This window comes from Rhamphochromis sp. 'chilingali', assembly GCF_963969265.1.
Source record: "Rhamphochromis sp. 'chilingali' genome assembly, chromosome: 18".
Lineage (NCBI taxonomy): Eukaryota > Metazoa > Chordata > Actinopteri > Cichliformes > Cichlidae > Rhamphochromis > Rhamphochromis sp. 'chilingali'.
In genome coordinates, this window is record NC_137945.1 from 9805042 (window position 1) to 9822556 (window position 17515).

Sequence of the window (17515 nt, forward strand, 5' to 3'; positions counted from 1 at the left end):
GGTCTAAACTCCGCTGCAGGTCCATATATCACTGTGGCATTACTGAGAGTTGAAAAACTGTCTAAAGTCTTTCATCTTTAATAAAATGATCAGCGTTCTGCTCTACCAGGTGTAACAATTGAGTTTAACATCCAGGCATCCATGAAAACGGAATTTATGACATTTAACAGAGTTAGAAGTTAGCAGGGAGTTAGCTCGCTAGCTTCTATCTAAATACAATATAGCATGTCCTGACTGCGGGGTTTTGGAAACAAATTAAAACGTACAGCTCTGCTATCACTTCCAGCATAAATGAAGACAGAAAACTAAACAGCAGTGACATTTGTAGGGTTACTGAAGTTGGGCTAGCTGGTATATAATGATGTGCTACGTGACCGCTAGCGACACAGCTATGTTAGCATAATATAAACAAGCTAACTTTTTTTCCACTCGATAAAAGTTAACGTGAGTGTTCTCGGTGGTCAGAAACAAATGTAATCGCATGGCAGGATGCTGTAAAAGGACCAAACTTCAGCCAGGAGAACAACTGAGATAATCCATCCACAATACGAGGTTAGTCATTCATATACTGCTGCATGGGCTGGGCTGTAGTTACATACTAAGGTTTTAAAAACTGAGCTTAAATAAATGATTAGCGGTAATAAAAGCCGAGGGAGGTCAACAGTGATCACTGACTGTTTTAGGAGCTTTTTGAGATCAAATAGAAGAAAATACATAACATTAAACATGTTAACAACACAAAAGCCATATTAAACGCAGACTACTTTAGACCCGGAAGTAGGATTCGTCGCGTCATCACTGAACAACCGGATTACCAGGCCATGATTTTATTGTAAATTTGTTTGTAATTATTTCATGATAGTGAGTTACCATGTTCAGATATTTCTGTAATCTTAATGTGTTTATTGTTTCTGCACAAACTGTTTACATTTTGTTTGAAATAGAAAAATGGAAGAAACAACAAATAAAACGATATTCTGTCTTTGATGAATTCATTGTAGTTTGCGGTTGATTGGGCTATTACAGAATCACACTTTTAATCTTCACTTTAGTCTTAAAAAGATACTAGAATATTGTATGATATAAACATACAGGAACAGCAAAAATAATGTATACCTGTAAGTAGAGATGGACCGATCCGATATTACGTATCGGTATCGGTCCGATACTGACCTAAATTACTGGATCGGATATCGAAGAAAAATAAAAAATGTAATCCGATCCATTAAATATCACGAAAGCACCTCACAAAACTTGCAACACGCCGTAACTCACCTCAGAACGTTAGCACGTTGGAGCAGTATGCATCACGTGATAGAGCGGCTGTGGCATGCGGGACCTGTCGGTGGTCTGGATAGCATGTGGAGCTTCGCTAGCAACCCGGCATTTCATCTCCGACAAAGTTATCCCCGAGAGAAGTAAAGCAAGTGTGTAAGTCCATCTCTGAATGTTTGTAAAGCATTCCTGCGTTAAGCTTAACAAACGATATATGGAGCGACTGCCTCTTCTTGCTGCTACTTCAATCATGAAACTGCTTAACGATCAGCTGATCGGCTTTTCTGTCGCGAGTCCGTGTCTCTAGTTTGCTTTTGGCCCACTTTGCACCAGAAAGAGGAAACCAGCGGCTGAACAACAGCAGCACGTTTAAGCTTGATCAGCTGTTGTTAGAATGTATTTAATATTACTTTCTACTCGAGGATCTTTTTCTACGTAGCTGACGCTGGTAACTGTGCAGGGGCGGATCTAGCAAAGTTTAGCCAGGGGGGCCGATAGGGCATTAACAGGGAAAAGGGGGCACAAAGACATACTTTTCTTTCTTATTCTCATTTAAAATGTCTAGCTTTTAATAAATAAGTATCTGACACCCAAAGTTTTAATTAGATGTAAAATGAATAGAAGTCAATTACTGTATATAGTGACTATTAAGTCTAATATATATATACACCCTAGTAAGCTATAGTACTTTTTCCTTTGGGAAGGTACCATCTGTGCAGTCTGCAATTTTGTTGAAGAAAGATCTTGAATCTATTTAATATTTCTTGAAAAATAATTGATTTCTGTGCATTTTTTTTCACACTGCATCAAATTAAGGTTGATTACATCGATTAAGCATCATGAGGTGGAGCGTGAGGGGTGGTTCCCTATTTTTTATTTATTTATTTTTGTTGTTGCTGGGAGTTGGAACCCTATTAGTTAGGTTGCTTAATATTTATGCTAAGTACTCTTTAAAATACCAGAATAGGGAGGATGGTGTAGGTTTAAGTTTATTAGATTGATCAGTATTGCTGAACTATGAAATTTGTTTTTTTTTGCATACAGGTATAACAGAATAGCTTTAGTGTAGTTGTTGTTTTAAACTTGAGTATGAACTTATACAAAATGCAGCAAGATATTTAAAAAACTGTTTTATTGATTAAAAAACACACTATATCGGATTCATATCGGTATCGGCAGATATCCAAATTTATGATATCGGTATCGGACATAAAAAAGTGGTATCGTGCCATCTCTACCTGTAAGTAAGGACTCAGATTTGACTCTAAGTATTCTAGAGTCAAATGTGAGGCCATCTGTCCAACAGCTAAAGCAACCGGACAAGGATCCCAAGCACAGCAGCAACTCTACAACAGATTATAGCAAATTATTGCAATGATCTAAACCGCAATCCAACTTTAATGCAGGACTTTGTGAATGCTGTTTTCAAACCTCAGTGACCTGGGCTGTAAGGTTGTCGAGAAGAGACGGTAAAAGTTACTCTACAATATTGTGAGAGACTGATAAACTCAAACAGAAACGTATTACCTCAAGCTATTACTCTTAAAGCTGATTCTACAAGCTTTTGAATCATGGGGTATACTTTTTAACACACTTCTCCTCCATTTTGGCTTCAGTTTTGTTAAGTAAATAATGACACATTGGAATAAGTTCAGCTGAGGCCATAACATTTTGTTATGTCCTGATATATTAGAAACATTAGAACTGAAAAAGGATGTACCTTCTTCCTCTTCTTCTTCTTTCAAATATAACTTTACTTTTTTTTTTTTTTCCTACGGGTGTTGCTGAAATTATTTTCAGAAAGTGTTTTGTAAAAGTCATGTGCTGTCCAATAAATATTTTATATAAACAATTGTTTTAACTAGTTTTGCATAAGAAATTATTTACGATTTACAATATTAATTACATTATCACACCTTCATGATTTTCTTTTTTTTTGCATTGTTGTCATAGTATTATGGACAGACATTTCATGACACAAAATGTATAAATAGCAACAGAAAACTGCAGCGTCTAGTTTAGTTCCCCCTTTAGAGATAAAAATACACACAGTTTCACAGAATTTGGCCCCTTTCTGAGAAATTGGAGCATATTTGTCACTTTGTGACTTAGTTTAAAATAATTTTTTCACAGGCCAGTTTCTTTCTCAGCACTTACATAAGAATATTTATAAAATTCCTAGCACAGATCAAATAAATAGTATAGGCATAGTATATCCAAACACGGCCATTAAAAAAGCATGAAATATAATGACATAATGGCAACTTTGTAGCTTGAGAGTTATAATCCTGAATGCTCATGAAATGTCTGCATGCTGTTAGTGTTTTTATGGACAAACAAGGGATATGAAAGATTGTCCAAAACTGTAAATGTAATTCCAGCTTATTTCAATCTGGTGCATTCCTCCATTAACCCTTTAGAGCCGATCGGAGCGGGAACGCTCTGTTTTGCGTAACTATTTTTAAATCCCAGTAGCACTGCAACCACGTAAGCTAGCGCAAAAAAATTTTTTGCATATGAAACCGGAGGAGTTGTACTTACATCTTATGCCATCAGCTTGTCCTAGGTCACGGTTTCCTTCCACATAAAGCTTTGCAAAAACTGCATAAAAAGCACTTGCAGGAACAAAAACATAATATTCCAGAAACACGCTTTACCGATCCGATCAGCTGTTCATAACACTTCCTACGTTGGAATAGACGTCAGCGCGAACTTTTGCATTTCCGCCATTACCTGCCCGAAACCGGAAGTGACGTCATTTTCGCGGAAATGTAGTCTTTTTTGCGATCAGGGCCTCAGGGCCTATACTGCTCTTTTTAAAAGTTATCTTTGACTTTATGACTTTCTGTGTCGTTTCTGGGATGCTTAGGACTCATATTGCACTGCTGGAAATAGTTTATTTTGATGCATATGCTGCTTTTTTGCAAATTTGCAGTATAATATTTATTTTTGTTTTTCCTGCAGTGTATAAAAATTGGTGTATTTCAAAAATAAAACTATGAAGACACTCAAAATAAATTTCCTGTGGTGGGAAACTATTTTGTGCAACTTTTTTGTATTTACAGTTTTGAGGGATAAGCCTCTTAAATTTCTCTAACTACAAATATATGTTAAAAAATCAAAAACGATTTTCAATTTTTTTGTAGTTTATTGCACTTTTTTGCAATTTATGTAATTACTATGCACTTAATGAATACATATTATTTAAATCTGGGCTATAATGGTTGTATTGATGTATAGCAACTTGAAATGCTCCCAAAAATGGCTCCACAGCATGTAAAAATATAATATAAGCTCTGGCGGACTTGGTTCTATGGTAGGTCTTAAAGGGTTAATGTGCCTGTTGTTCTTTAGGTCATATGAACAGGCTGTCTCCATTTTTGCCAGATATGAGGCTATGACAGAATCCCACTTTTAATCTTCACTTTAGTGAAGATACTATCATATTGTATAACTCAAACATACTGGAACAGCAAAAGGAATGTACCAAATTATTCCAGAGTCAAATGCGTCCAACAGCTAACAGGACAAGGATCCAAGGACAAGGAATCCACATAATGAAGAATTTGTGTATTGGAAAACTGCACCATTTTCCTGGATTTCTACATCAGAGGTGGTAAGTGCAGCATTAACATAAGCCATAAAGGACAGTAGATTTTTTTACACAACAATGTTCTCTTTTGTCGTTTTGACATCGGGGCAGTCAGCTTTCCAGCTGCTTCTGCACTCCACACTTGTCTCTCTCCTTATGTCCCAGCGTCACTGAAAAGATGGAAGAACCTGATTACTGAGTGGCAGCAGCTGTCCTGCCAGCCAGACTAGCACTGCCCCTTGAGCCCGCTATACCACCCTCCACTGCGGTGGAGCCAGAGACCACACCCCCTCCACAGACATGTTAGTCAGAAATGTACCAGGTTAAAATAAACTTCAAATATCCTTTAACCCTTTAAGACCTACCATAGAACCAAGTCCGCCAGAGCTTACTTTATATTTTTACATGTTGTAGTGCCATTTTTGGGAGCATTTCAAGTTGCTATACATCAATACAACTGTTATAGCCAATATTATACTAATATGTCTGCATTAAGTCCATAGTAACTACATTAATTGCAAAAAAAAGTGCAATAAACTACAAAAAAATTGAAAATCGTTTTTGTTTTTTTTACATATATTTCTAATTGGAGAAATTTAAGAGGCTCATCCCTTAAAACTTTAAATACAAAAAAGTTGCAAAAAATAGTTTACAACAACAGGAAATTTATTTTGAGTGTCTTCATAGTTTTAATTTTGAGATAGAGCAATTTTTATATACTGCAGGAAAAACGAAAAACAATCCTATGATGCAAATTTGCAAACAAAACAGCATGTGCATCAAAATAAATAAACTATTTCCAGCAGTGCAATTTGAGTTCTAAGCATCCCAGAAACTATTCAGAAAAGCATAAAGTCAAACATGACTTATAAAAACACCAGTATAGGCTTTTAAGGCCTACAAGTAAAAAACTACATTTTCCGCGAAAATGACGTCACTTCCGTTTTCGGGCAGGGAATGGCAGACATGCGATCATTCGTGCTGACATCTTTTTCAATGTGGGAAGTGTTACGAACAGCTGATCGGATCGGCAAAGTATGTTTCTGGAATATTATGTTTTTGTTGCTGCAAGCGCTTTTTATGCAATTTTTGCAAAGCTATATGTGGAAGGAAACCATGACCTAGGACAAGCTGATGGCATAAGATGCAGTGTTGGGTAAGTTACTTTAAAAAAGTAATTAATTACTATTACTAATTACTTAATCAATATTGTATTTAAAATACTTATCTAATTACTGTGTCTGAAAAGTAACTTAATTACTCAATAAGTAATTTAACTAAATACTTCCCCATAAACCTTGAGTGGACAAACAATAGAAATTAAACTCTCTATATAATAAATAATTTAAAAAAAAAATACAAGTCAACATGAAATAGTTTAGCCTTTTTGCTTCCTGAATCATCTTTATTACACTCTATAAAAACAAAACATTCTTTAATAATTACATTTTTTAGTAAGGAATGTAACTTTCTTTAACTAAGAAACACAATTCCAGAATAACAAATATATTTTTCTGCAACATATCTGAATAACAAAAAAGCTTAACTTAAGAAATGTTATACATGACATATTTCACGCAGTAAACATTAAAATTTTACATTTTCAAAGCAATGAGTAACATATTCATACATAATGTATGTAATCATGTCATGTGATTCAACGAAGTGAAGTTAACTCTGAACTTTGGTTAACAAACAGAATTCCTCTGAAATTTCCTCAAACCAATGAGCACCATATTTCCTGCATGCTGTATGCACTCATGTTTTCCAAAACATTTTTTGTACTACTTAGCTGTGTTGTTTTTGAAAAAGTTGTTGTATCTCATTAATGTAAGTCTCTCAAAGCGTTCACTTGACAGTCTGTTCCTTCTGGGTGTAAGCACAAGATTGCCGAGGCTAAAAAGCCTTTCGACTGGTGCGCTTGATGGTGTGGCTGTGTTGTACCTGGCTAAGAACACCCAGCTCAGACCCAGCAGATTTCAAATATTCCATCACCTCTGTTTCAGCAGAGTAGGTACAGTCGTCCTCCTCAAATGAAAAAAAGTCATCAGTGGAGTTAGCAGGGTTCTTGTGATCTTGAGCAGGTTGTTGGTCTTCAAGAGACAACCCACGGCACTCTGTAGTAAGCATTGCCCTAACCATGTCTTTTTTCTCTTCTTCTCTGATCCAGCGTAACTTAAATTTAAGCAAAGTGACTGCAGCCAGGAGAGCTTCTTTATTGTCCATCATTGAGGAAAAGCGCACCTTGATCGCCTATGAGAAAAAAATACATCAGACACTTCACATAAGAGCATGATAAATAAAACAAAAATTTATTTTAGGGTAAGGCTATATATAGATTACCTTAACAATGATATCAGGGAGGGATGCTGTCAGCTTAAGCTCGTCCTGCAGTGCCAGTGTCCTGGACATTAGAATCTCCAGAGTTGGAAGAAGGATTCCAAAATAGCAGTTCTCTTCTCCTTGCAATATGTCTAGTGCAACAGTGAGTGGCTTCAACACGATACAATACTCCTTTAGGAACAGATACTCCCGATCAGTGAAGACAGTATTTATTTAAGCAAGGGGAATGTCAGTGATCCTGGACAGTGTTGTGAAACGAATTTCATCGTGTTGAAACAGGTACTATGAGTTTTTTCTTGAAAAAATTATCTACCAACTCTGAAGCAACAGAAGAACGGTTTGCTTTTGTCCACATTGCAGAACACTTTGAAGTTGCACTTCGGTAGATGAATTTTGCCTCATTTGCTTGAAGCCATTTCTCAACATCATGAACAATTAAGTTCAGTGTGTGTGATGCACATCTTAAGTGTGGAGGGAGAGAAAACTGTCCTTCAGATTCTGTGGAGAGGGTCTACTCAACATCAGTAAATGTCACCCCTTCATCTTCTTCCGATTCCTCATCAGAGTCTGATTTTTGGAACATTCTAAAAGCTTTGATAAAATTGGACCCATTGTCTGTCACAGTGGCTGTCACTTTAGAGTTCAGTCCGACCATAAGCCGAATGTACTTGCTCGATTTCATTGTCGATGACATCATATGTGTGTCTCCCTCGAACTCTTTTACATGCTAGCGCTGCATGTCCTCGTACAAAAGTAGAAGGATCAATCCAGTGTGGCGTCATTCCGAGAAAACTTTTGTTATGGCTGGTCGAAATGTCAGCAGTCGTGGAAATATATTCCAAACTCTCAAATGTCTCTTTAAGCTCCATTTCCATGTCAGCATAACATTTATCTAAGTAAGTAGAAAACGTTTTTCGATCACGCAGTGCTGCTTTTTTGCCACACACAGGTATTTTGTTTAATATGCACCTAAAAGACGGAGACTGAGAGAAAGGGCCTGACCACAGTTCCACTTCCTGTATACAGAGTTGAATTAAAGGACATGGATACACTGACTTCACTGGTTTTAATGTGCTCATTGATCAAGCTTAGGATTTTTTATTATTATGAAACCGCACATGATAAATGTGGCTCTTGATGTAAAACTAACAGATTTCCTTTTAGTAGCTGGATTAGTCACAGAGGGGATAGTTTTCCTCTTTATTTAAAACGATTACATTTAAAGGTGTTTCCTGTTTTGCCTTCATAGCCCATTGGTTCAGCTCTTTGTGTATTTATAGCCCTGTCACTTGTCAGCCCACCCTCTTTACGAAGCTGTTCTCCTGCCTTTCTATTTTCCTACAACATTTCAGCACTTCGTGCTTCATGTCTCATTCCTTGGTCACTTTGCCTCTTGGATTGAATGTTGGATTGGATTATCTACCACAGTCTTTTTTTTCAACAAATCTTCATTTAACTTCAGTAAGTTTTTTTAAGATTTCATTTGTTCTTCATGCCTCTGTGTGGGTCCAAATCTGAATTAAACTACAAATGTATGACAACTAGGGTTGTCATACATTTTACTTGTGCCGTAAAATGTATTTCTCTTTTAATAAAACTGGAAGGTGCAATGAAAATAGGAGGGACTGGTAATAGTCTCAGAATGAGTAATATTTGTCAAAATCGTTTGCAAAAAATTGGCAACAAAGTCTTACCCACGCCTCGTTTCTTTATTATGGTGCTTTTAAGGACAAAGACCTTCTTGTAATTTCATTTTTAAATGGTTTTGAGCAGCAGTTTTTTGTGCTTTCTGAAGGTCTTTAAATGTTCTTCTTTGGACATTAACAGCTTTTTTTTTTACTAATTTTCCTCCCAGTCTTTGTACCCAACTTTCTTTTTTTTTTGCTTCTGTTTTATGGTTAACTCACTTAACACTGACCTATGACTCATTCAAGGAAGAAAAAGGCACCTAGCTCTGTCTGCACAAAACAGACAACTGAGCAAAGGACTCATTTTAAATTGGTTCTCTGTTACTAGCTGTTACCAAAAAACACAGTTTGTTCCCATTTTTTTAGTTGAATCAAGGAAAACAGTTTGAGTGGCACAAATGGTATTTTTGCACCAGTAAGCAGACTCCCAAAGAGCTACTAGCTGAATACTTGACACATCTCAGCTGTGCAGCATGTCTTTAAAAAGTTAGTAAAACTATGTACAGCCTATGAACAGTATCTAAAAGTCATGTCTGTAAGAAACCGAAAAAAGGGTTGATGTGAAGAACCAATTCTTGAGGAAGAGAAAGCGTGAGACTGGCTGACAAACAAGAACTGAAGAACTGGACTGAAAATCAGTTGCTACAGGCCTTATGAAATGATGACTGCAGATTTAAAAAATGTGGTTCACATTGTCAGTATGTACAGAGGAGGTCAGGAGAGATACAACAATGAGTGTCTACAGCCATCTGTAAAACAGAGTAAAGGTTCTGTTATGATTTGGGTACCTCAAGAATTTGATCCGTCCTGTAGTACCATACAGAAACATTTTATTTGCAACATTTCATTTTTCAGCATGACAGTGATCCAAAATCCACTGCCAGTGGAGTAAAGCAGTAAAGCAGAATAGAAAAAAACACAGAGTGGAACAGTACAGTCATGCACTGGCCTTTCCAGAGCCTCAAAATTGTTTCTGAAGGCTACTTACATAAGTTATAAAAAAGCTTGCCTAAAAGAGTTTGGCCTGTGTTGAAGTATAAATGTGGTGTGACCAAACATCAACGTTCTATAATTAGGTGCACCTAGTTCCATTTTTCTGGTTAAATATAAAGAACTGAGGAGTGACTCAAGACTGCACACTGCATCATAAGATACAGTGGCTTGCAAAAGTATTCGGCCCCCTTAAACTTTCCCACATTTTGTCACATTACAGCCACAAACATAAATCAATTTTATTGGAATTCCACGTGAAAGACCAACACAAAGTGGTGTACACGTGAGAAGTGGAACAAAAATCATACATGATTCCAAACATTTTTTACAAATAAATAACTGAAAAGTGGGGTGTGCGTAATTATTCAGCCCCCTTTGGTCTGAGTGCAGTCAGTTGCCCATAGACATTGCCTGATGAGTGCTAATGACTAAATTGAGTGCACCTGTGTGTAATCTAATGTCAGTACAAATACAGCTGCTCTGTGATGATCTCAGAAGTTGTCTAAGAGAATGTTGGGAACAACAACACCATGAAGTCCAAAGAACACACCAGACAGGTCAGGGCAATGATGAAATGGTTTAAAACAGGGGTGCCTAATCCCGGTCCTCGAGAGCTACTATCCTGCAGCTTTTAGATGCATCCTTGTTCCCACACACCCGAATCAAATGAATGGCTTGTTGTCAGGCCTTTGCCAAACACAATGGCATGCTGAAGAGGTAATCAAACCATTTGATTCAGCTGTGTTGGAGTAGGGATGCATCTAAAAGCTGCAGGATAGTAGCTCTCGAGGACTGGGATTGGGCAGCCCTGGTTTAAAACAAAACATATCCATGTGTTAGAATGGCCCAGTCAAAGTCCAGATCTAAATCCAATCGAGAATCTGTGGCAAGATCTGAAAACTGCTGTTCACAAACGCTGTCCAGCTAATCTGACTGAGCTGGAGCTGTTTTACAAAGAAGAATGGGCAAAGATTTCAGTCTCTAGGTGTGCAAAGCTGCTAGAAACATACCCCAAAAGACTGGCAGCTGTAATTGCAGCAAAAGGTGGTTCTACAAAGTATTGAATCAGGGGGCTGAATAATTATGCACACCCCACTTTTCAGTTATTTATTTGTAAAAAAAAAAAAATGTTTGGAATCATGTTTGGAATGTATGATTTTCGTTCCACGTCTCACGTGTACACCACTTTGTGTTGGTCTTTCACATGGAATTCCAATAAAATTGATTCATGTTTGTGGCTGTAATGTGACAAAATGTGGAAAAGTTCAAGGGGGCCGAATTCTTTTGCAAGCCACTGTATTTGTCATAAAATCAAGATACATCTTACTCCATTAAACACTTAAAGCCTGCATACACACCATATTTTGAAGATGTCTAAACTTCTCCAAATCTTCTCCTGGCTACTTTCACTATTTTTTTTTAAATATTAAACTAGTAAAAGGAAAGAAATAACAGAAGTTGGTGGAAAGTGTCAAGTACAACACAAAGATTTCTGGATAGTTCCATCCTAATGTGACACAGCGCATGTCATAAATTTGGAATAAAGAGGTCTTGATGCATTTTTGTATTGGTTGTAAGATGAATAAGATATTTTTGACTCTTTGCAATTAGTTTTCTTGTTGATTCCTTAATTTTTGTTTCTTTATGTTTTTTGTTTTTGGCTTCCCAGGATTGTCTGTGGCAGTTAAATTCAGTGGACTATGGACAGTGGACTATAGTTTGTTTTCTGGTTGTCTGTGTTGAGCTTTCCTGTTTGTTACAAAGATTAATAATGGATCCTGGATTGGAAGAGGAACAAACCAAATTAGAAAGAGGAACAAAATGTTGCAAATCGCGGATTATTTTTTACATGCTGTGCATCATCAATTTCATTGCACCGGTTGATGGATTTTCCCTGAAGACTTGCAGAATCAGCTACAGTACAGCCATATGTGTCGGAAGTAAACTCAGAGCTGTTCCTGAAGATATTCCCTCAACTGTGACAGGCCTCGATTTAACTTCTAACAGAATTTCAACAATACATGCATCAGACTTCAAAGATCTACTAAATTTGACTAAGTTAGACCTTAATATCAACAACATTTCACAGATAGAAAGCGGTGCGTTTGCCAATCTAAGTTCTCTTGAGACATTAAATCTAAATAATAACAAACTTGTTACACTGGGAGAAAATGTTTTTGATGGCTTGAGTTGCCTCATTGAGCTAAGAATTAATCAAAATCGCATTAAACAAATGGCATCCACATCTTTTAAGTCCATGACAAGTTTAAAACTTCTGGACATTTCTCATAACAAACTGCACCACATTACAAAAGTTCAATTGATATTGCAACATCTGCCACATCTACGGGAGCTGGTAATAAGCAACAATGATTTAACCACTTTTCAGTCATTTGAACTGACAAACAAATCATTAGAACTTCAGTACCTTGATTTGTCGAAAAATCCCCTCGCAGTCTTCAGGATCACTGCCGATGTTTTTCCAAATCTCACCTGGTTTAAAATTGGGAGCCCAGCCAAAAAGAAACAGATGATATGGGACGTGCAAAACAAGACATTTCTTAGTCGTGTTACTACTCTTGACATTAGTGAGCTTCATTTGGGTCTTGGGGACATGGAAAGGTTGTTAGAGTCAGTGAACTCATCATTAACTATTCTGAGAATGAATGCAATGACACATAACCTGACCACACTGATCAACATTTCCTGCACCATCCCAACAATGAGGACTCTGCAGCTTCGAAGCAATAAGCTCAGCTTTGTTAATGCATACTTGTTTAAGTTGTGTATTAATGTAACTGAGTTAGTTTTGACAGACAACAAAATAAAATACATCCATGATGATGCTTTCAGATCCCTTAAAAACTTAAGGATTTTAACGCTGAGTAAAAACAGGCTTCCACTGGTTCCAGCTGCAACAAGGAATCTACCAACTCTTTCAGAGCTGGATCTCAGCACCAATAACATCAGCACACTGGACTGCCATGATTTCACCAATCAGACAAAGCTCAGAAAGCTTTATCTTTATCAGAATTCAATCACAGCTCTGAAACCATGTCTTTTCAAGGATTTAAAAGGATTACAAATTCTAAAATTACAGACAAACCAAATAACTAAATTGAACAGTGCTTTCAAAGAACATTTGCCAAACCTCACACAGCTGCATTTGAATGGAAACAAACTCACTGCTATCAAAAGGGATGCATTTAAAGGCTTGCACTCCCTCCAGAACCTGTCATTACACCAAAACAAAATAAAAGTACTTGAAAGTAAGAGTTTCAGTGGACTGACAAATCTGACCCAAATTAATCTACAAAACAATGATATTTCACAAGATGAACTAAACAAAGATGTTTTCAGTCCTCTGATTAATTTAAGAAGACTTGATTTGAGTGAAAATCACATCAATTACAAGAAAAGTAGAAATTTGCCGGATCCTCCATTTTCTCAGCTGTCCCATCTAGAGGAACTGCTTGTTTTTTCACAACACCACAGGTTGCATAGTTATCTGCCTGGGAACTTTTTGCAAGGTTTGACCAGTCTTTTGAGTTTCAAAGCCAGGAATATCCGTATTGCGTCTCTGGACAAAGACACCTTTGTTTACACGCCACAGCTGCAATTACTTGAACTTTCTTCAAATGAACTTAAAGAACTCCCTTCAGATCTGTTCTTCCCAATTCCAAACCTTAAAAGCCTTTATATATCCAGGACAGCTCTTTACTCTCTAGAGTTCCTTAAAAATGCCAGCCTCACAAAGCTGGAGTTTCTACAGGCAAGACAGAATTTATATTCAGTTATCCGCGAAGAAGATATAAGAAAATCCCTACCAGCTCTGACTTATCTGGACCTTCAGGGCAATGGATTCACCTGCAACTGTGTTAACAGCTGGTTTCTCTCGTGGGCAATAAATAACAACAAAACTCAGGTTTATGATGCATATAACTTTACGTGCAACTATCCACAAGAATTCAAAAGTAAGAAGCTGTTGGACTTGGACACCAGCTCCTGCTCAGATAACACTGACTTTATTTGCTTTGTTCTCACCACGTGTGCAATCCTATGCTTGATGGTGGTGTCCTTCACTTACCATTTCATGGGGTTGCAGCTGGTCTATGCCTATTACCTGTTCATAGCTTGGCTCTTTGATAGAAAGCACAAAAACAAGAAAACTCATCATCAGTACGACGCCTTTATCTCCTACAACACCCACGATGAGCCTTGGGTCATTGACAAGCTCTTACCAAAACTGGAAGGAGAACAGGGCTGGAGACTGTGCCTACACCATCGAGACTTTGAACCAGGTGAGATGCAAGTTTGAATTAAAGTTAAATAGTAATGGCTTGACAAGTGGGATGTCTCTTAAAATTGTGTGTTTGTCGGTATCTCTGTTTAATCCCAACTAAATTATTAGATTCAGGACATTTTCTAGAATGTTTTCAGAAAAATGTAACATCATTTGACTTATGCAGTTATATTTGAAGTGGCAGTTAGTGCAATTATATAAATCAAAAGAGAGACTATCTAACAATTATCTGGAGACAATGAGGGCATGGTGTTAGAAGCTTTTGCAGTCAAATGTGCACTTTCATATGTACTCCAGAGGGTGTCACTATACTACTTTACTAAAAAGCTGAGGATACAAACCTCATGGTTTTATTACTGGCTGTGTTATTTTTCTTCTCCTCATTAGGGAGACCCATCATAGATAACATTACAGATGCTATTTATGGAAGCAGGAAGACCATTTGTGTGATCAGTCGCAAATACCTCGAGAGTGAATGGTGCTCCAGAGAGATCCAGGCAGCCAGGTAACCTGTTGGCGCACCACAAGACTGTAGCAATAACATTAAAATATAAAATTGAAATTGAAAGGTGTTAACAGTGCTTTTATGCTAATGTCAACAGTGACAATGGCACAACCAAAGTTACTCCAAATACAGTGCCATGAAAAAGCATCTGCCCCTTTACTGATTTCTTTTTTCTTCTACTTTTTTTTTTTGTTTTGTTTTTTTGCATATTTGTTACGCTTACATGTTTCAGATTATCAAACAACATTTAATATTGGACAAATGTAACCAAAGCAAATAAAAAAATTATTTTTTAAAAGATGATTTAATTTATCAAGGGGGAAAAAAGCTTTCAAACCTACGTGGTTGAGTTCAAAGTTGAGTTCAAATTCACTAACCATACCCAGGCCTGATACTCCCAGACCTGTTAAATCAATAATTTACTTAAACAGAACCTGCCTGACAAGGTAAAACATCTCAAACAGCAATTCAGCATGCAAAGATCCAAAGAAGCTCAAGAAAGATAAGAAAGTCATTGACGTCTGTCAGTCTGGAAGGGGTTATAAAGACTTTGGGACTTCAGCGAACCATGGTGAGAGCCATTATCCACAAAACTTGGAACAGCAATTAAACTTCCCATGAGTGGCCAGCCTAACAAAATTACTCCACTTTTTATTGGGAGTTACAGAATTAGAAATGAGAATATCAGAGAGACAGCTCAGGTTGACCTGTTTGGAGACAAAGTTTGAGAGGCAAGGTTAAGATGGCTTAGGAGGTCACATAGGAGGTTCATGGATGTGAAGCAGGACGTGCTTAACTGCATCTACTATATGTGGCGGAAGAGGATAGGTTGAGATGGAGGCAGATGATCCCCTGTGGTGACCCCTAAAGGGAACAGCTGAAAGAAGAGGACTTGACATTACTGTGTTCCACTATGTGATTTTCTGATCTGTGCAGCACTGTATATGTTACACCGGCATGCTTAAAATTTCATTGATTTTTTTTTTTTGCTAGCTTTTAATTTCCTCTTTAATCTGCCATGTTCACAGGTGTTTTATTTTATTCTCTTAAAACATGTTTATTTCATTTATTTTTGTATTATCTTCATTACTTTACTCTTTTAAAGAGAGTACTTATGCATCCCTTTTCTCCCTCTTATCTTTAGTTTCCGTCTGTTTGATGAGCAGAAAGACGTTCTAATCCTGGTATTCATGGAGGAGATTCCCAGCTATCTGTTGTCTCCTTACCACCGCATGAGAAAGATGATAAAGAGGAAAACCTACCTGAGCTGGCCGCGAGTTGGAGAGCACACCGAGCTGTTCTGGGAGAAACTTTGCCAGGCTCTGGAGACCAGAGAAGATCCAGAAGGAAAGATGTTACTTCTCACTGTGTCAACTGTGCCATGAGGAAATTAAAGCAATTTTTTTTTCTCTTTTTTAAAGGTTATAGATTTATTTTTTTATTTTTTTATTCCATGATAATAGTTTACAGTGTTCTGATGTTTCATTATTTTAAAAGTTTTGAGTGTTTCTCCAGCAAATATTTGAAGTTTTACTTACTTACAGAAATGTTGGTTTTAAACAGAACCAGTGAAGCAAGAAAAGATGAAACAAATGTCTATGATAACTTCACTGCAATTTCTTGTTAATCAAAGTATTACAGAGTCAGCATTTTGGTCAATTAAAATGCTGCACATAATTCATTCAATCATACATCGTCCTTTTGCATTACTGAAACAAAGAAGTTTTGCAAGAAGTAAGAGACAATGATTGTCAACTGAATATAACTTACATAATAAATGACTGAGAATCATAATGAATATATAAGAATATCTTACTATAGCTATCGTAGATAAAGGACACATATGTATAATAAATGCAAACAAAGCCTTTTAAACAAGTCTAAAGTATAATATCTCTCTTGGTTTAATTACTAAGCTTGTTTAGTCACTGCTGATACATAACAATGGAAAATCACATTTCATGCACTGTAAAAGTAATTTCAGTTCTTTTCAAACTTTATTTCAGCCTTCCTCATTAAGATGTCTGTCGTTCTTTGGCTTGTGTGAACTTTGCACCCTCTACTTATGCCAGCGTTATTAGACAGGTGGTTCACCCACAGGTTTGTTTATTGAAGAGTTAGGTAGTTAAAGTTAAGATAACCCATAAAACCATCCTGCAACAGATGTACCAAGCTCAGATACATTGGAATTATCCAATTAAACCACTATTTCTCTAATAGGTAACACATTTTGTCCATCTATGAGTGCCTCCCCACAGTTACTAAGAAACAAAGTTTGTTAAATTAAAATCATATGGATAGTAAGACACAAACTAGTGACTGACAAGATATAGTCATAAGAAAAGTGTTCACTGAGATCATAGAGTGAGGCAACTAAAAGGCTATTTTCCCATTGTCTATGCAACAAAAGGCATCACCCCTTGCTGGCCATCAGAAAGAAAGCAGGTTTATAACTCTTCTACAGTGGCTCAATTTTTCAGACTTCACAGTCTATGTGAATGAACTAGACTTAAACATATCCCTTCATTTGTGATCATATTCCTTCCATTCTGAATATTTTGTTCTATGAATAATTACATTAAATAAAGAACATCTTTAATTTGTATTCCAGTTATACAACAGGAAAAAACATTGATGTTCTTTTTCCAATGTTTAACACTAGGATTTAAACCTTTTAAACAGAGATGTAACCTTATAAATATGGTATTGTACATATTTATCACTGTTTGCTAATCACTGTCAGCTAATTTCTTTTTATTTAGGATCCTTTTGCAGCGTGATTAATTCTTTTTTTTTTTTTACCCGATGTAGAACAA

General features: G+C 36.8%; 1 protein-coding gene across 1 annotated transcript; it reads left to right on the plus strand.

Moving 5' to 3' along the window:
- Window positions 1-8566: 8566 nt before the first annotated feature.
- Window positions 8567-17491, plus strand: LOC308386258 (uncharacterized protein). Its single transcript, XM_080865674.1, has 4 exons — window positions 8567-8671; window positions 11561-14192; window positions 14582-14699; window positions 15844-17491. The coding sequence occupies exons 1-4, from the start codon at window positions 8576-8578 to the stop codon at window positions 16082-16084; spliced, it is 3087 nt and encodes a 1028-aa protein (XP_080721800.1). The 5' UTR covers window positions 8567-8575; the 3' UTR covers window positions 16085-17491.
- The last annotated feature ends 24 nt before the right edge of the window (window positions 17492-17515 follow it).

Coding starts and splice junctions, on each gene's coding strand:
- LOC308386258 (XM_080865674.1), top strand. CDS start 8,576: ATGTCTCATTCCTTGGTCACTTTGCCTCTTGGATTGAATGTTGGATTG. Junction 8,672..11,560: donor CAAATCTTCATTTAACTTCA/GTAAGTTTTTTT, acceptor TTGGCTTCCCAG/GATTGTCTGTGGCAGTTAAA. Junction 14,700..15,843: donor AGAGAGATCCAGGCAGCCAG/GTAACCTGTTGG, acceptor TCTTATCTTTAG/TTTCCGTCTGTTTGATGAGC.